The 19,987-nt window shown below is 44.8% G+C and overlaps 1 protein-coding gene across 4 annotated transcripts in view; it reads left to right on the top strand.

Moving 5' to 3' along the window:
- The window catches only part of Lama3 (laminin subunit alpha 3), a 233,592-nt gene that overhangs the window by 192,703 nt on the left and 20,902 nt on the right, over window positions 1–19,987 (top strand). For all 4 annotated transcript variants that reach the window (XM_052155507.1, XM_052155506.1, XM_052155509.1 and 1 more), the window contains 10 exons: window positions 427–578; window positions 721–883; window positions 1,293–1,426; window positions 4,339–4,483; window positions 9,597–9,716; window positions 10,633–10,766; window positions 14,040–14,157; window positions 14,439–14,579; window positions 17,101–17,240; window positions 18,094–18,225. In XM_052155507.1, the coding sequence (XP_052011467.1) occupies window positions 427–578; window positions 721–883; window positions 1,293–1,426; window positions 4,339–4,483; window positions 9,597–9,716; window positions 10,633–10,766; window positions 14,040–14,157; window positions 14,439–14,579; window positions 17,101–17,240; window positions 18,094–18,225 (1,379 nt within the window). The remainder of the gene's footprint in view (window positions 1–426; window positions 579–720; window positions 884–1,292; window positions 1,427–4,338; window positions 4,484–9,596; window positions 9,717–10,632; window positions 10,767–14,039; window positions 14,158–14,438; window positions 14,580–17,100; window positions 17,241–18,093; window positions 18,226–19,987) is intronic.

Here is a 19,987-nt window from a genome sequence, read left to right as displayed (position 1 = left end):
CTAAGGGTTCTGAGTTCTTGTCACACCCATGCTGCTCTGGGATGTGTCTGTCTGTCACACCCATGCTCTGGGATTGGACTGTCTGTCTGTCTGTCTGAAACCTCACTGTCTTAATCCTCATGCTTAAACTGTTTTAAAATTTCTTCAAGAAATCCCCAGGGGGAGGGAAGAGTGCTTATGGGACTTGCAGGGAGTGGGGACCCAGAAAAGGGGAAATCATTTGAAATGTAAATAAAAAATATATCAATAAAAAAATAAATAAAATAAAATACAAAAAAAAAAAGAAATCCCAACACTGTTTCATTTTGAATGAAAAAGGGCCCTTTTTTTTAAAAAAATGTATTTATTTATTTATTATAATTTTTATTTTCTATATTCTTTGTTTACAATATGAAAAGAGTTCTAAGGTGGCCTTTATGTCCCCAGGCCTCCAAGGACTACATCGGCATGGCGGTTGTAGATGGCCAGCTGACATGTGTCTACAACCTGGGGGATCGAGAAGCTGAAGTTCAGATAGACGAGGTCCTGACAGAGAGTGAGTCGCAGGAGGCGGTTATGGACCGGGTCAAGTTCCAGAGGTACAGTCCAGCTGGCTCTTGCTGCTTGTCGACTTGACCAGCCTCAGCAAACTCTCCCATTGGCATGTTACTCAGCTTTTAGCATATTGGCTTTGAATTCTTTCATTTTCTCCTACATTTTTTATTGTCTAATTTTCAACAGAATATATCAATTTGCCAAACTTAATTACACCAAAGAAGCCACATCCAATAAACCCAAAGCTCCTGGGGTCTATGACCTGGAGGTCAGCAGTAGCAACACACTCCTTAATTTGGATCCCGAGAATGCTGTGTTTTATGTTGGAGGTTACCCACCTGATTTTGAAGTAAGTATCAATGTTGACTCACCCAGTGGAATGCTTTAATTTAATGTGGTATGATGACTTCATGTCTGTGTTTTAACTAATTCTATAAAAAACCGAATTAATCATAAACTCTCAAGGCACACCCAATAGTAACAGCCAAGATGTACTGTCTTTGTCCAGTGTTTTAAGCTTTAGATCATTAATTTAATGTACTGTGGTGATAAGTATTAAATATCATCCCCATTTTTCTGATGAACACACTCAGGCAGGGAAGATTAGTGACCAGCCTGAGTTTAGACGGCTCTTAAATGTCAGAGCCCTGAACCACGTTCTCCGCTCTGATGAAAGTTCACTGTGAAAGTCTTAGCGCTACATGGTCACTCTCCCCTCCCGCTCAACTCACCAGAGCTTCCTCTTGCCTCTCTCTCAGCTTCCTAGCAGACTGAGGTTCCCTCCGTACAAAGGTTGTATCGAACTAGATGACCTCAACGAAAACGTCCTAAGCTTGTACAATTTCAAGACGACTTTCAATCTCAACACCACTGAGGTGGAGCCTTGCAGGAGGTAAATGAAGCCTGGAGGGCATGGTCCCCAGGGCTGGGAAGAGGTGGACTGTACTGCTGCGTCTTCCAGGGGTGGGCAGGCTCTTGAAGGTGCAGTTCATTGCCTGGGGCCAGAATCGCTTCCCCTTTGTACAGATAACACCCACAAGGCTCCATTCCTAAGATGTAAATAACACGCATCCTGCCCTCCTTTATCACCACATTAGGATAGTGGTTTTCTAGGCGTTAAAAGCATGAATCTTTGGGACTATAAGATGGGTCCATGGGTAACAACATGTGTTGTACAAGCCTAAAGATCTGGTTTTGATCCTTGAGTCCATGTATGTCAGAAGAGGAACACACTCCACAAAGTTGTCCTCTGATCTCCACATGTACCACTGTAGCATACTTACATCCACAAAGTTTCCTCTGATCTCCACATGAACCACTGTAGCATACTTACATTCACAAAGTTGTCCTCTGATCTCTACATGAACCACTGTAGCATACTTACATCCACAAAGTTGTCCTCTGATCTCCACACGTACCACTGTAGCATACTTACATCCACAAAGTTTCCTCTGATCTCCACATGAACCACTGTAGCATACTTACATCCACAAAGTTGTCCTCTGATCTCCACACGCACCACTGTAGCATACTTACACTCCACAAAGTTGTCCTCTGATCTCCACATGTACCACTGTAGCATACTTACATTCACAAAGTTGTCCTCTGATCTCCACATGTACCACTGTAGCATACTTACATCCACAAAGTTGTCCTCTGATCTCCACACGTACCACTGTTGCATACTTACATCCACAAAGTTTCCTCTGATCTCCACACGTACCACTGTTGCATACTTACATCCACAAAGTTGTCCTCTGATCTCCACACGTACCACTGTTGCATACTTACATCCACAAAGTTTCCTCTGATCTCCACACGTACCACTGTTGCATACTTACATCCACAAAGTTGTCCTCTGATCTCCACACGTACCACTGTAGCATACTTACATCCACAAAGTTGTCCTCTGATCTCCACACGTACCACTGTTGCATACTTACATCCACAAAGTTTCCTCTGATCTCCACACGTACCACTGTTGCATACTTACATCCACAAAGTTGTCCTCTGATCTCCACACGTACCACTGTAGCATACTTACATCCACAAAGTTGTCCTCTGATCTCCACACGTACCACTGTAGCATACTTACATCCACAAAGTTGTCCTCTGATCTCCACACGTACCACTGTTGCATACTTACATCCACAAAGTTTCCTCTGATCTCCACACGTACCACTGTTGCATACTTACATCCACAAAGTTGTCCTCTGATCTCCACACGTACCACTGTTGCATACTTACATCCACAAAGTTTCCTCTGATCTCCACACGCACCACTGTAGCATACTTACATCCACAAAGTTGTCCTCTGATCTCCACACGTACCACTGTAGCATACTTACATCCACAAAGTTGTCCTCTGATCGCCACACGTACCACTGTAGCATACTTACATCCACAAAGTTGTCCTCTGATCTCCACATGTACCACTGTAGCATACTTACATTCATAACACACACGACACATATACATGACAATAGTAAATATAATTTTCAAAAACAAATCTTATATTTTTGGTGACTCCTACCATAAAAATACTCAATATTAGATTATTTAGGTACATACTTATGTAATTAAAATTTATACTATAGCAGTCTACAAAATAAGTGACTTTCTAGGTACTTTGTCTTCTGAATCTATTTGAAAATTGCTCTGTCTTAGTCAATGTTCCGTTGCTGTGAAGAAATGCCATGGCCACAGCAACTCTTATAAAAGTAAGCATTTCACTGGGACTTGCTTACATTTGAGATTTAGTCCATTACTGATTTGATAGGAAGCATACAGGCAGACATGGTGCTAGACAAGGCAGCGGGCAGAGAGACAGAAAGTCATTGGATCAGACTTGGGCTGTTGAAACCCCAAAGCAACTCCCAGTGGCACACTTCCTCTAACAAGACCAGACGTCAACAAAACCATGCCTCCTAAGAGTGTCACTTCCTAAAGACCAAACATTCAGATATTTGACCCTATAGGAGACATTCTTATTCAAACCACAACACGCTCTTTTGAGCTTGTAGTCATTCCTACAATTTAAAAGATTTTGGATTCCTATCTAAGAAGAGTAAGCATTTAATATTTAGGAGAAGGTAACACTGAAAATTAATGATCTCTTACATTCAAATGTTTTCAGCTAGTTAGCTACTTCTAAAGAGACATCTCTAGAAGATTCATTCTAGGACATCTCACTCATTCTGTTTCCTCTATGTCTGTCTCTCTGTGTCTCTCTCTTTGTCTCTATCTCTCTGTGTCTCTCTGTCTCTCCCTGTATGTCTGTCTCTCTGTGTCTCTCTGTCTCTGTTTCTGTCTCTCTCTGTCTCTGTCTCTCTGTCTCTGTCTCTCTCTGTATCTGTCTCTCTGTCTCTGTCTCTCTCTGTCTGTCTGTCTCATGGGCATAATATAACATATGTATGTGTGTCCAGGTAGATCCATCCATGTGTGTACATGTGGCAACCAGAAGTAGACATTGATCCTTTTCTCTATAATCCCCACCTTATTTTTGAGACAGGGTCTCTCTCTGAACTTAGAGTTCACTAGGCTGGCCAGAACACCTGCTTCTACACCCCGGCCCCAATACTGGGGTTACAGATATGATCTGCCATGCCCAGCTTTGGGTTCTGAGCACCAAAACCTGGGGTTTCGCTCTTATTCTTCACCCACTGAACTATCCCTTCACAGCAGGCTTTAAGAAGAAGAAAAGCTATCTAGACATGCTAACAGGGTTTCCCGTTCACTACAAAACTGTGCCTGTGTATTCTTTGTTCTGTTGTTTAATCAGTAACATCTGGTTGGTGTTGACAGGAGAAAGGAAGAGTCTGACAAAAATTACTTTGAAGGTACGGGCTACGCTCGCATCCCTACTCAACCCAATGCTCCCTTCCCAAACTTCATACAGACCATCCAGACTACAGTGGACAGGGGTTTACTGTTCTTTGCAGAAAATCAGGTAAGCATCCTTATGCCAAGCATCCAGAAACCACTTGTATATCCTCTGTATCTAGCAATTTTTGGGTAAGTGGGCTGTTGTGACAAGCCATCTAGGTTGGAAAGCTGTGGCTTATGGCATTGGCCAGTCATGTTTTCTTTCTGTTGATGTGAATTTTAACAAGGTCAAAGGGTCAGGAATGTGAGAACTTACCCTCAAATGAGGCAGGACCGCCCTCCTAGCCGGTCTTCATGCTGGTCTTAGACTTTAATAATAGCTGTTTTAAAACAAATGAAGACTTCCTAGGGTCCCCCAAACCTAGGTGGCTGGACTTCCTGCAGTTATGAGCTTGATTTGGCGGACTGTGAGGATTGCGTCTTTATGAGCCTGCAGCTTGACTTTCCAAGGCAATAGAAGCTCGGATACTTTGAAGTAGCCTGGGCCAGTGGGTCATTCTTTATTTTTAATATTTTTCTTTATACTGTGTACAATGAAATATGATCATATCCACTACCCTGTTTTTCCTTTCTACCTCCTTCAAACCCCTCAAATGGTCCCCTCCTCACTTCCTGGGGTTTTTTTCTTAATAGCTTGCTAAGTTCAACTAATGCTGCCTATAGGTATGGGGCCATCCAGTGGATTATGGGAAATCTACCAAGGTTACACATTCAAAGGAAGATTAATTCTCCTTCCCATAGCAGCTACCAGCTGCCAATATCTACTCAGTAAGGGACGGGCCTGAGAGAAGCTCCCCCTCCCACGCTGTAAGTTTGACATAGATGATCCCTGAGCCTTGGTATTTAGTGGTAGCTGGTGGCGTTGAGCGAGAAAAATGATCCTTTAGGACTGAGCTTTTATCTCTTGTTCTTAAGACTTGACTAGTTGAGTATTATCAGCCTTGGAAAAAACGCTTCTCTAACCAAGGCTGAGAGCACATAGGTCTATGACTATAGAAGACAGTTTGACTATATGAGCAAAATAATGTATTATAATTAATTATAGAAAATTATATGTAGCAAAATAATGTATTATAGGAAAAAATGATAATAACGTTGACCTTCCATTCCAAGCCATGGGTTTTCGATCGGGATCTATATAGCCATCAGGGAAATGCAGATCACTTCTGCATTGGTGCAGTGAACTGCAGGATTCCATCATACCTGTCAGAATGGCTGTCCTTGGGAATACAGTGATAACAAATGTCGGTGTGGATTTAGTGAAAGGATTTTCTACTACCTTAAATCCTGGTAGTAGAAAAATAAACAAGTGCAGCCAATTTTGGAAATCATTGTGGAGGTGTCTCAAAAAAAAAAAACCCAACAAACATAGAACTGCCATATAATCAATCCGTCGACACTAGACATAGGCCGCGCGTACATTTCTTAGAGTAGGAGCATGCAGTCACGGTCACGTTCAGACACGATGGCCAGCGCCCTCTACTCATTCAGAGAGAATGGGCATGAGGTTAGTTCCGGTTCTTCGGCATTGGGTCTTTGTTGGACTGACCTCCAGAACAAATCTTATAGAGTTGTTCTCACAGGCAGAGTTCTAGAAAAATATTCCAGAGGAGCCGTCTGTGAATGTGAGGCATGGCTTGAGGATTTACCAAACCTCTGCCTGCCAGGTAGGAACCCAGGCTCTTTCTGAGGTTCGTCTGGTCCCTTTGCTCTGATGGTTTGAGAGGGTGCCAATCATCCCAAAGGCTGGAGAGAGCTAGCAGGAAGAATCGTCAGGCCAGGGCACTTGGATTCCAAAGCAAGGACTCCTCAGTTCAGGTGGAGGACCTCTTCCCCGCCCCCCAAATGCTCAGGATGTATAGTGTTCCACATTTTGGATTGTTTTCCACTTTGGAACATTTGCATATGTATAAATAGAAATCCTAAGGATGTTCTGGGCTCAGCTAGCTTTCCTTCTCTTGTACAGTTCAGGGCCCAATACCACGAAAAGGTACTGCCCAGGTCCAGTCTGGGTTTTCTCATACCAGTTAAGCCAGTCATGACAACCCCGTAGATGTGTCCAAAGCCAAACCAATGTGGACAGCCAGTCCCTCACTGAGACACTCTTCCAAGGTGATTCTAGGTGCGGTCAAGTTGAGTTAGCCAACCATCGCAGGACCCATGTCTAACATGAACCCCATGTATGCTTTATAAATGTATACTGTATACATGTAGGCTAAAGGTGATTGCATGCAATGTACTTTTAACAGTTTTGTACACAGAGCAAGGCTTGAGTAACCTAAACTATCAGCACTGTGGTGTTGGGCTGACACTCGAGCAAACTGTTTTAGATTGTGAAGCATTCCCATTTTTAATTTGGATTTTGGAGATGCTCAACTTGTTTTCCATTTTGAAGTTCTTGGAGACAAAGAACCAGAAATAGTGTGTAGTCTGGAGGAAACTTGCATAACACCATTGTGTAAGAATCCTTAGAGCCTCTCCTAATGAGATTCATGTTGCTGCTGCTACCTGGCTGAAGAGTGGATGACTCTCCAGGGCAAGGTTTAGAATTCACACTAAAAGCCTTTTGGATGAAGACTTAGGCCCTGGATATCACAGAGAGTTCTTTTTTTTTTTATTCGATATATTTTTTATTTACATTTCAAATGATTTCCCCTTTTCTAGCCCCCCACTCCCCGAAAGTCCCATAAGCCCCCTTCTCTCCCCCTGTCCTCCCACCCACCCCTTCCCACTTCCCCGTTCTGGTTTTGCCCTATACTGCTTCACTGAGTCTTTCCAGAACAAGGGGCCACTCCTCCTTTCTTCTTGTACCTCATTTGATGTATGGATTATGTTTGGGGTATTCCAGTTTTCTAGGTTAATTATAATCCACTTATTAGTGAGTGCATATCATGAGTCACCTTTTGAGTCTGGGTTACCTCACTTAGTATGATGTTTTCTAGCTCCATCCATTTGCTAAGAATTTCATGAATTCATTGTTTCTAATGGCTGAATAGTACTCCATTGTGTAGATATACGACATTTTTTGCATCCACTCTTCTGTTGAGGGATACCTGGGTTCTTTCCAGCATCTGGCAATTATAAATAGGGCTGCTATGAACATAGTAGAGCATGTATCCTTATTACATGGTGGGGAATCCTTTGGGTATATGCCCAGGAGTGGTATAGCAGGATCTTCTAGAAGAGAGGTGCCCAGTTTTCGGAGGAACCGCCAGACTGATTTCCAGAGTGGTTGTACCAATCTGCAACCCCACCAGCAGTGGAGGAGTGTTCCTTTTTCTCCACACCCTCTCCAACACCTGCTGTCTCCTGAATTTTTAATCTTAGCCATTCTGACTGGTGTAAGGTGAAATCTCAGGGTTGTTTTGATTTGCATTTCCCTAATGACTAATGAAGTTGAGCATTTTTTAAGATGCTTCTCTGCCATCCGAAGTTCTTCAGGTGAGAATTCTTTGTTTAACTCTGTACCCCATTTTTAATAGGGTTGTTTGGTTTTCTGGAGTCTAACTTCTTGAGTTCTTTATATATATTGGATATTAGCCCTCTATCTGATGTAGGATTGGTGAAGATCTTTTCCCAATTTGTTGGTTGCCGATTTGTCCTTTTGATGGTGTCCTTTGCCTTACAGAAACTCTGTAACCTTATGAGGTCCCATTTGTCAATTCTTGCTCTTAGAGCATACGCTATTGGTGTTCTGTTCAGAAATTTTCTCCCTGTACCAATGTCCTCAAGGGTCTTCCCCAGTTTCTTTTCTATTAGCTTCAGAGTGTCTGGCTTTATGTGGAGGTCCTTGATCCATTTGGATTTGAGCTTAGTACAAGGAGACAAGGATGGATCAATTCGCATTCTTCTGCATGCTGACCTCCATTTGAACCAGCACCATTTGTTGAAAAGGCTATCATAGGGTATTAGGTAACAGCAACCAGTTAGTTACTCCATGGCCGAGACAAAGCTAACTGGGATGAACCAGATCCTGCCCTCTAGAGGGGAATGCTGGTATTGCACAGAGGTGCACTGCCAATAGGTGAGCCAGGGCTTCCTCACAATTCTGAGTAGTGTTGAGGGGAAGTGAAGAAGTTCAGCGTCAGAGTCTCAAGTAGAAGGTGCCTCCCCTGAAATCTGGTGAACTCGGAGAAGGTGACACTGGCAGAGGATCCAGGAGGGACAGGACACAGAAAGGCCTGGCAATGAGAACATGCAGGGATAAAAGGTGGCCAATGTGGTTAGGGTGTGGCCAGTGAGGCATAATGAGAAGCAAAGTGAAGAGGTGTCCAGTGCTTCAAAGCATCTTCTGGGGACAAAGAAAGTTAGTGTGCTCACTGGCAACTGCAGAAGGCTGCCCTGGCTGCATGGTGGCAGTGATCTGTGGGGAACAGGGAGGGCTGTCCCACTGCAGGAGAACAGGGGAGGACTACTGTGGGAGAACAGGGGAGAACCACTGCAAGAGAACAGGAGAGGACCACTGCAGGAGAACAGGGGAGGACCACTGCAAGAGAACAGGAGAGGACCACTGTAGGAGAACAGAGGAGGATCACTGCAGGAGAACAGGGGAAAACCACTGCAGGAGAACAGGGGAGGACCACTGCAGGAGAACAGGGGAGGACCACTGCAGGAGAACAGGGGAGGACCACTGCAGGAGAACAGGGGAGGACCACATAGGAGAACAGGGGAGGATCACTGCAGGAAAACAAGGGAGGGCCACTGCAGGAGAGTAGGGGAGGACCACTGTAAGAGAACAGGGGAGGATCACTGCAGGAGAACAGGAGAGGAGCTCATAGGAAAACAGGGAGGACCACTGGAGTAGGGCAATATGGCTGAGGTTGTGGCATGAGACAGTTAAGAGGACATCCCAGTGTTCAGTTGAACTGACTGGACAAGAAGGGAGGAAATTACTCCATGTGTGGTTCTCTGGTTCTGGTTGTGATAAAAACAAAATCAGGATGCTGGCTGGCGTGCCTGATTTGTCCTGAGTGCCGGGCACTGCGCTATCCCACACTGCTAATAGTGGTTGGCCATCGTCTGCCTCTTGAGCATGAGGTCTCACAGTGCTCAACTCCCTGTTAGCTCAGGAGGGACCTGAAGCCAATGGCGCCCAGGGCATCAAGTGTCACTGGAGATCAGAACTTTCCTCTTCTTCAGCCAGGCCTTCTGGTAACCTGACCTTTTCCATACTCCAGGATAACTTCATATCCCTGAATATAGAAGACGGCAATCTCATGGTGAAATACAAACTAAATTCAGAGCCACCCAAAGAGAAAGGAATTCGAGACACCATCAACGATGGGAGAGATCATTCGGTATGGAGTCTGTTTATTTGAATTTTTAGAAGTCAGTGAACCTTTAAAATGAAATTAGGACCCCCCCCAAAAAAGTTTACAAGATGAACTTATTAACTGTGGATGTGCCCTTTACAATTCTGAATATTTAGGAATGAAATATAATAAATATATAGCATATGTAAATTGTGTAAACCATGATAAATTTCAAATGAGAACATTCCTATTACAGTGAGACCATCTCTACTAAGATGTTTTAGGCAGTAGTTCTCAACCTTCCTAATGCTACAGGCAGAGGGGTAGCAAGGCATAGCTGAGAACCACTGCTTTAGTAACTTGGGGAGATGACTTTGATTGTGCTTAGAGCTTCTCAGAAGCTAAGGAGAAAAAGCTAGGCATGGTTGTCCCAGCAGTAAGGATGATACAAAAGCAGGCAGGTCCCTGGTGCGGTGCTCAGATCAAAGGTCAACGGTGGCCAAGGAGCATTGCCTATGGATATTTCCTGACCTCTGCATATACACACACACATGTGAACACACGTGGACAAACATGCAAAAATGTGGATATGTACACAGACACACAGACACTCACAGATGTCTTTTTTTTTTTGTATTTATTTACTTTATGTATACAAGTACACTGTCAATGTCTTCAGAGACACCAGAAGAGGGCATCAGATCTCATTACGGATGGTTGTGAGCCATCATGTGGTCGCTGGGAATTGAACTCAGGACCTCTGGAAGAGCAGTCAGTGCTCTTAACTGCTAAGCCATCTCTCCAGCCCTCACAGATGTCTTAGTATCAAATTTTTACCACACACTGCTACTGGTCAGCGGTCTGCCACGTACGTAAACAAAATCAAAGCCGCAGTTACTCTGAGATACTCCAGATAGGGTTGTGTCTCATTGCTACCTGATTTGTTTCCCATTCCTTTCAGATTTTAATCACAATTGGAAAATCGCAAAAACGCATGTGGATAAATATGAATGAACATAGTATAAGAATCGAAGGGGAAATATTTGATTTCAGCACATATTATCTGGGAGGCATTCCAATTGCAATCAGAGAAAGGTAAGATGAAGTCGCGGGCTCTTATCTGGGGAGGGGAGCCCCTGCATGCATGAAGATCAGAGGGCCGCTCGTGGGGTCATCTCTCTCTCTCTCTCTCCACCCTGGGTGTCCTGGCTGTCAAGCTCTGGTTGTCAGGCTTCACAGCAGAGCCCTTAGCCGCTGAGCCATTCTGCCAACCTGATGTTCTGCATTTTAGTTAAAGCAGAACACCTCTTATGCTGACTGGGAATGCTACCAATAAGTCTAGGCTCCCGTGTTTAATATCAGCCCAAACAGTAAACTTTGCAGTACTAACAATGTAGTCATGAAAGAAAAAATGGACTGTAAGAATTGAGTTTTGGGACTGGCTATCCAAAATGTGGGGGGTTGCATAAAGTGTGTGGCAACTCACTATTCCTACTTGTCACTCTTGGAAGGATAGAAACCACAAAGAATCCAGCTGGTCTGATAAGGGATAGGAAAACAAAGTAAGGCTATTGCTTTACCCATTAAAGAAGTCCATGAACACATATAGAATAAGAACATACATGCAGAAAAGGATTGGGATGGGGAGGAAGGAGGGGGAAAAGGGAGGGAGGGAGGGAGGGAGGGAGGGAGGGAGGGAGGGAGGGAGGGAGGGAGGGAGGGTGTGTCTGTATGAGAGCTAGCTTTCCTGGTAATCAGACTTATGCTTCCAAACAAGAGGCTACCCCCACCCTCTCCCACTTTCTAGATAAATTTATACCTTTTTCCCTAGTTTTAATTAAAATCACAAGAGCAGAGAAATAAGCAAAGGGGACAGAAGGCCATGAAAATATTTACCTGACCTTTCGTTTCTTCAGAAATGAAATGCTAAGCGATGTCTATCTGTGTCTGGCCTGTCTTAGCTGTCCAGTAAGGCATTCGGTCATCCAGTGAGCCCTTGCAACTGTTCCTGATGTGGATCACTGGGATGGGGTGGCTTGTAGGACCTCAGCAGAACTCTCCAGGGGGAACGGCACAGCTCTTCCCAAGGAGCCCTGCTTAGTGGAAGGGCCCTGAGGAGACTGGGAGAGTTCACGCCCGATGGGACTGAGACATGGTGAGCCCTGGCTGCACAGGGAAGCTCTGCTCTGTGGAGTCCACGGGTGACTCTTCCCCTCTCTGTCTTCTGGGAAAGAGGACCCGGATCTTTGAATCACTTGAGATTATAATCAGGGATCACGTGTCTGTTAATCCAATCTACAATCCTTCCTGATAAGGCCAGAGGGCCTCGCGCCAAGCAGGACATTTTCTCTTCAGTTCTGACTGTGACATAAAACATGAAAGCAAAGCTCCTGCGACAGTGACAGTCAGCTGGGATGTGACAAACTCTCAGTTCAGTGCCACGCTCTGCTCTTCTTGCTCTCTCATGTCTGTGGACCCCAGCAACGGGGTGAGCTTTTGTGGGTAGGTAGGCCCAGAGTATAAACGCTGCCCCCCCCCCCATGTAGGAGGTCGTTGACTAAGAGTACCTGCCAGACATAATTAGCTTCCTCTAGCTAGTAAGTTCAGACCTTGAAACCTGGAGAGAATGTGGGAATCTAGACCCTCAGATGGTCCAAGACAGTGGATATGAACATGTTTGTAAAGATGCCAGTCCCAAAATTTGAAACGAAATTCCTTCCTTTCCCAAGGTGCAAGCCGTCTTTATAAAGTAATTAAGCCACAGTGCCAACAAGGATGTTCGTTTCCTTTCAATGAGATTTGATTTTATGCACGCTCCGTCGTTCTCCTGTTTATAATGAACTAGACCAGAATAAAGGCACACACCTTTCCATTTAGATAAATGGAGCTACCTTAGGGATTTATAATGAAATCAGGAGTGGATTTTCTTAGCATGTCATTTGATGATGAAACATTAATATTTGCCTCAGTCAGTTTGTGCGTGTTAATGCCGTACATGAATCTGGCTCCACACAGATTAGGAAGTAAAGTCAAAGGGGCATGCCAGGGCGTCACACAGGAAGATCTGTAGAGAAAGTGCTTGTGTGGGGACTGGCAAAATGGAGCCTTCTATAGAGGGCTCACTGAACAAGCATGAGATTATGAATTCTGTTCTCTAGCACCCATATTAAAAAGCCAGGAATGAGGGGGCTGGAGAGATGGCTCAGTGGTTAAGAGCACCAACTGCTCTTCCAGAGGTTCCAGGTTCAACTCTCAGCAAGCACAGGGTAGCTCGCAACCATCTGTAAAGGAGTCTGATGTCCTCTTCTGGCAAGCAGGTTCATATGCAACAGAGCACTCATACAATAAGTAATTTTTAAGAAAAAGAAAGAAAGCCAGGAATAATAGTCTGAAGCTACAGCCCTAGTGGTAGGTGTCAGAGGCAAGAGGAACCCCCCCAAGGGCTCCCCACCCCCCCAAGGGCTCCCCACCACCCCCAAGGGCCCCCCCCACCCTCCATGCAAGGGCCAGCCAGTCTAGCTTGTTGCTGAACCTCAGTTTCAAGGAAAGACCGTGTCTCAAAAAATGAGGTGAGGGCAATACAGGAAGAAAGACATCCACTGTTAACCCCTGGCCTAACAATACATGTGTACAAACCCACAGCCAAAGGGATATGCACACACATGTGCATGCATACACCACATAGCCAGACGAGATTGCCGGGATAACAAGAGAGTATTCGGCAGAGGCAGCAGGTGTGGGTTAAAGGGTGATGTGGCTGTTAGTGTCTATATAGACAGCCCTGCTGCCGTGCGGCGAGCCCTTGGGATTCCCTAAGTGCCGTCACATGACAGACAGACACGTGAAGCAGAAGTGTAGGTCTGCACTTTATAGTAGAGCTGCACAGAGAAGTAAAGTTGCTTGGTGAGGCAGACGCAGAACTTGAGCCCAGACGGCCTGGCTCCGGAGCCCACAGCCCTCACCCACTCCTGAAACTCTTGACACACCTGTGTGTTCATCCCTGCATCCAACGTCTTCCCAAGCTCTTTCTGAGCATCCGTGGGTTTAATCCTCATAACGATGACTTGCTTGGGTAGCATGGTTGGGAGGTATCGGATAGAGTCGGCCTAAGGATTAAACCAGCCGTGTTTTCCAGAATTTAATAAAACTAAAAACTGACCATTTCTTCTGAATTCACATGGTGAATAGAAAAATAGTCTAAAGGTTTTTAGCACATTCCTGGCTCTCAGTTTTCTGTGACTGTGTTTCAGTAACACCTGCAGTTCACAGCCTATCCACAGACTTTCCTGTCCTCTGTGAAGTACCAGGAAGCCAGCATTTCAGGGGAGCCCAGCCTCACGGGACCCACTTTCTACATCCCATCCTCAGGTTTAACATCTCGACACCTGCTTTCCAAGGCTGCATGAAGAATCTGAAGAAAACCAGTGGGGTTGTCAGGTTGAACGACACTGTGGGTGTGACCAAAAAGTGCTCAGAGGACTGGAAGGTAAGCAGGAGTCAGGACTGTGGGACAGATGGCGTCCCAGAGGGCTCGTGGTGCGGGGCTGAGCTGGCTTCATGCACTGAATGTGTGTGTAAAGGTCACCAGATACTCATGAAACCTTACAGATGCTCCGTTCCTGATTGCATGGCAAAGCACAGAGGGGATCTGTCTGAGCTGCACTAACAGTGGTCGTCACTTCCAGGGAAGGGGTGTAGTCTGAGAGCCCGTATCTGGGTATCCAGGAAGTGGCTATAATGCCAGTCATTTCCGTGCTCGCGTTTCAGCTTGTGCGAACGGCCTCGTTCTCCAGAGGAGGACAGATGAGCTTCACAGACTTGGATGTGCCCTTACCTGATCGCTTCCAGCTCTCCTTTGGGTTCCAGACCTTCCAACCCAGCGGAACACTGCTAAATCATCAGACACGGGTAAGACACAGTGTGTTCTTAGTACAACAAAGCCTGGCTCTGTTCTCTGCCAAAAGCAGCAGAGAGATGTTGAAGAAAGTAGTTTGGGAATTTTATCTGACATCACAATTCTGGCATGAGTAATTCTCCACCTGGGGAGATCCTGAGAGAAATCTGGTTGGATGGCACATAATAATCTATAGAGTTTCGTTTGTGTGTATTGAACAATCATTTCCATTCTTTACAGATATGCGTTAAAATGAATTATAACATCTATAGGTAATAATGTGGTTTAGGAAAAGATTAAGATTTCTCCTTGCTATTTCTTTTCGATTACATCTTCCAGAGAAAGTTCTTCAGATTCCTTTATTGTAGCAGCATCTCCAAAGAAAATTTTTGCCCTGGGAGAATTAGAGAAAGCAGCATCTTGTGCTCTCTCTTTACATGCAGCCACAGAAATTCCCTCTGGGGCTGGGAAGAAGGCCTGACAAGTTGTACTCACTGTGCAGATCGGAGAATTGATGTTTGGATCCCCTGTGACCACGTGATCCCTATAATCTCAGGTCAAGGGAAGCAGGCAGGACATCCCCCTAACAGTCTGGGGCTCAGTCTCCTGAGCCAGAACTAGCCAGAATGGCAAGCTCCAGGTTCAGGAAGACCATGTCTGAATCTATAGTAGACAAGCAGTCAGGGAGGACACCCGAAGTCAACCAGCTCATCCACATACACCGGCACGCATAAAAACGAATCGTACAGAGAGCAAGAGAGAATGAGAGAAGGGGGGATAGACAGACACTGGGTCTCTGTTCCACAAGAAGATGCCCTCTACAGCCCCAATGATGTAATTCACTGGGGCTTAGAAATCCACTGATAGGAAGAAAGGGACTTTTAAATACAAATGCTTTGGGTTTCTTTCTTTAGGCTGGGTTGCCAATAGATACTTGGTGTCAGATCTAAAAGATGGCAGTGGCTGGCTCTGTGGTTATGCTCACAGCACAGTCTCTTGCCATCTGGTACCTTGTTCACCAGTCTTTGTAGATTTGTTTAAATGATCCCTAAAGAGACATGTGCCGTAAGCCAGTAGAGGTCATCTATCCAAGTTGGATACTTTGGCCCAGTGTTCATTCATTCTCTCTGTCCTCTATCCCATCTGTCTGTCTCCTTCTCTGTCTCTGACTCCCTGCATCTTTCTGCATCTTTCTGTCTCTGTGTCTCTTTCTCTGTCTCTGTGTCTCTGTCTCTGTATCTCTGTCTGTCTCTGTGTCTCTGTCTCTGTCTGTCTGTCTCTCTCTCTCTCTCTCTCTCTCTCTCTCTCTCTCTCTCTCTCTCTCTCTCTCTGAATATGTGGGTCAAAGGGCACTTCATGTGGCATTCCTTAGGAGACATTGTCTTGTTTGAGACAAGGTCTCTCACCAGCCTGGAACTCACCAAGTAGACTAAGATAGCTAACCAACAAACTGCAGATCCTCCTGTTTTTACCTACCCAACCTTGGGCTTATGAGCATACACTGTTGTACCTAGCTTTTTCTATGTGGGTTCTGGGTTCTGAACCTTTTGTGGGACAAAGGTTCAGACCTTTGTCCTTGTGTGACAAGCACTTTATTAACTGAGCCATGTCCCAGCCCTGACCTAGCACTTTTAATTCCTAGTCCTTCTTTCTTCTGTCACGTGTAAGTACAGCTAGTTTACAATCTACAGAATGATCAAAAGCAGATGTGAGGATTAGATTAGCAACAAGTTAGAGCAACCCAGTGCTGTAGAGGGATTCTGGAAATGTCTAAGGGACATTGCTTTCAAATTCATAAAGTGTTAGTTAAGAAACACAGTCTACCCATTTAACAGCAACAGAAGCCATCACTTCCGTAGGCATCTCTGCCTGTAACTGCACCGGACAAATTGCTGTAGAAGTTCTTTGAGAAGTCACATCATATGGAAAACTTCAGAAATTAGATTTGATAAAGAAAACTGAATGGGAGTGAAATAGCAAGCATTCTGAGGATAGGTTTCAGTTACTAATTAAGTTAAAGGGTCAGTCATCTTGCCAGTGTTTGGATGAGAACAGGTTGGCATGGAAAATTGGGCTTCCTAGAAATAATGGCCAGAACATAAAATAGTCATGGAAATCACAAAAAAGAGGTCATCATTGTAACCTCACATAGGGGGGAAATCCTGAAGATAATGAATCTGTAAAACTTATGCAGAAGAGAATGAATTCTGATAGAAACAATTTCATCAAAATGAGCGTAAAAATAGGGAAAATTAGATGTGATTTAAATGTTCTGTACAACTGATAGAAAATTAAATGGGCTGAATGAAAGTAGATCTAGAAAAAGACTGACACATTCATCAATGTTGAAGTAATCTGCATAACATCTTTATATTCATAAACAAGAAGGCAAACTAACAATTGTCTTTTGATCAAAATGGTGAAGTCAAAGTATTTGGGCCAAAATGCCCTCTCACTGCGTTATGCCGAGTTTTGATCATTTGTAATGTCTAAATGCAAATTAACTGTTGATGGTGTATTCTGGGATGCTTACAGACAAGTAGCCTGCTGGTCACCCTGGAAGATGGCCACATTGAGTTGAGCACCAGGGACAGCAGCAGCCTGATTTTCAAGTCTCCAGGGACCTACATGGATGGTTTACTGCATCATGTGTCTGTAATAAGCGATACCTCAGGGTAAGTGCTTTGTGTCTGCTGCAGGGGTTCAACTGAGTTCTCCTGTCCAGCTCTGAAGAGTATCTGTTCCTGATGCTGATACTAGTTGGCTATTCTGTGTTAGCATTTCCCTATACTGGTGTCCTCATTAAATCAAATCAGTGGTTGGTTGTATGTGGATAGATAAAAATTCAAAACGGACTACTCATTCTAAATGTGTGAGGTACCATTATAAACCTGCACATAGAATAGTATGGATGTGTCTCCAAAAATGTCATAGACAGCTCACATAAGAATGTTCCCTTGTGATTTTCTGTCCGCAAGTTTAAAAACAAATCAATTGTATCAGAATCCTGGATGTTGATTATTCTGAGAGATGGAAGAGAGCTAGGAGGTGCACAAAGAGGGGTTGGGGTACCAGGCTGTTTGGTATCTTCTATGAGGGGCTACAGAGAAGGTTCAGGGGTTGTAAGAGCACCTGGGTCCCTTTCCTAGAGCCCACATGATGGCTTGCAAGCTTTCGTCACTTCAGTTCCAGGGGATCTCCTCAGGCATGGCACCTCATGTGTGCGCTGTCGGTCAAGGCACACATTTATGTAAAATAAAAAGAAACAAGCCTTTTAAAAAATTGCTTGAGCAGATATTTATATTAACTAAAGTATTGTGTGTAAAAATATATAAATAATATTTTGTACTCTAAAAAATACATCTGATTTGCCTAGTCCTGTTAGGCAACATAGTTGGGTCAAAGACAGTAGATTGCTTTCTCAGAGAGTGTCTGACTGTTGCTGTTGCTGTTGCTGTTGCTGTTGCTGTTGCTGTTGCTGTTGTTTGTTAGAGGCCTCACCCTTGTCTTGCTTCTCTTCCTTTCCAGCCTGCGCCTTCTCATTGACGACCAGGTTCTGAGAAGGAACCAAAGGCTCCCTAGTTTCTCTAATGCCCAGCAGTCGCTCCGCATGGGAGGCGGTTATTTCGAGGGTTGTATCAGCAACGTTTTCGTCCAAAGGTGGGGGATCTTTTTGTCTGTGGTTATTGATAAGAGCCAGCCCACCAGCAGAGTACCACACCTATCCAATTATTAGATTATTTGTTAGTGTTATGAACAGCTTCTATTCCAAGTATTTTTAAAATGCATTAAAACCAACAAGCCAAAGCTCCTAGCCACTTAGAGCTTGGAAAAGATCTAATGAAAATTAACTTTCTGATCATGGCCCTTGAAAAAATATTCACACTGTTTGGTTTCACTTTAATTCATACCATTTGATTGGGTCTGTTCCCCATGGCTTTTAAGGTGAAAGGATTTCAAGGGTCTGTGCAGTCCTGGACAGACTTTCAGTAGAGTGGTGTTCAGAATTCCACTCATATAAGCTTTAAATGTTATCTCTAATTCAGAACACAGTAGATAAGGGCCTCAGTCCTTCCCTGTAGCCCTGGGAGGTCCTGGCTCTGCCTGGGAACCTCAGGCTGAAACTGGCAGCCTCCCCAAATGCCACTATTACCCCTGCCCCCAATCTGGCACAAATATCTTGGGCCAAAATGAGACCCACACTTTCAGTCCTGGCCACAGTCAATGAAGCAGCTCTCTTAAACAAGTAGCCCTGTGGGTGGAGCAGGGCATGGTGGGGAACTGAAGACAGGGAGGAGCTTAACTGCAGCCTCTGCTGAGGGGCAGTCGCACTCACACAAATCTTTCCACAAACCCACCATGATGGCCCCTAATGCCCCCTCCTCCCTGTGCGGGCCACAGCTGCCACTCCCCTCCCCTTTCTACAATTTATTATCCATGTTCATGAATGATGCCCATTTCAAGGAAAAGACAAACCCAAAACAAGTATTTCAGCCCTGTTACCCCTGAAGCTCTTAGAAGTTTCCTGAACTCTTCTAGCATGCAGATGAGACTTGAAGAGGTGAAAGTTTGTATTGGAATCCTGACAGTGACAGTATTCCTGTAGGAACCATGACAATGACAGTATTCCTGTAGGAATGACAGAGTGTCCCTATAGAAATGACAGTGAGAGTGTCCCTGTAGGAATGACAGTGAGAGTGTCCCTGTAGGAATGACAGTGAGAGTGTCCCTGTAGGAATGACAGTGAGAGTGTCCCTGTAGGAATGACACTGAGAGTGTCCCTGTAGGAATGACAGTGAGAGTGTCCCTGTAGGAATGACACTGAGAGTGTCCCTGTAGGAATGACAGTGAGAGTGTCCCTGTAGGAATGACAGTGAGTGTCCCTGTAGGAATGACAGTGAGAGTGTCCCTGTAGGAATGACAGTGAGTGTCCCTGTAGGAATGACAGTGAGAGTGTCCCTGTAGGAATGACAGTGAGAGTGTCCCTGTAGGAATGACACTGAGAGTGTCCCTGTAGGAATGACAGTGAGAGTGTCCCTGTAGGAATGACACTGAGAGTGTCCCTGTAGGAATGACAGTGAGAGTGTCCCTGTAGGAATGACAGTGAGAGTGTCCCTGTAGGAATGACAGTGAGAGTGTCCCTGTAGGAATGACAGTGAGAGTGTCCCTGTAGGAATGACAGTGAGTGTCCCTGTAGGAATGACAGTGAGAGTGTCCCTGTAGGAATGACAGTGAGAGTGTCTCTGTAGGAATGACAGTGAGAGTGTCCCTGTAGGAATGACAGTGAGAGTGTCCCTGTAGGAATGACAGTGAGAGTGTCCCTGTAGGAATGACACTGAGAGTGTCCCTGTAGGAACTGTGACAGTGAGAGTGTCCCTGTAGGAATGACAGTGGGAATGTTCCTTGCCACATGCTCTCTGCC

The sequence above is a fragment of the Apodemus sylvaticus genome, chromosome 13 (genome assembly GCF_947179515.1).
Source record: "Apodemus sylvaticus chromosome 13, mApoSyl1.1, whole genome shotgun sequence".
In the NCBI taxonomy this organism is placed as follows: domain Eukaryota; kingdom Metazoa; phylum Chordata; class Mammalia; order Rodentia; family Muridae; genus Apodemus; species Apodemus sylvaticus.
The sequence above is the reverse complement of the archived record's forward strand: the minus strand, read 5'-3'. Positions and strand labels throughout refer to the sequence as shown.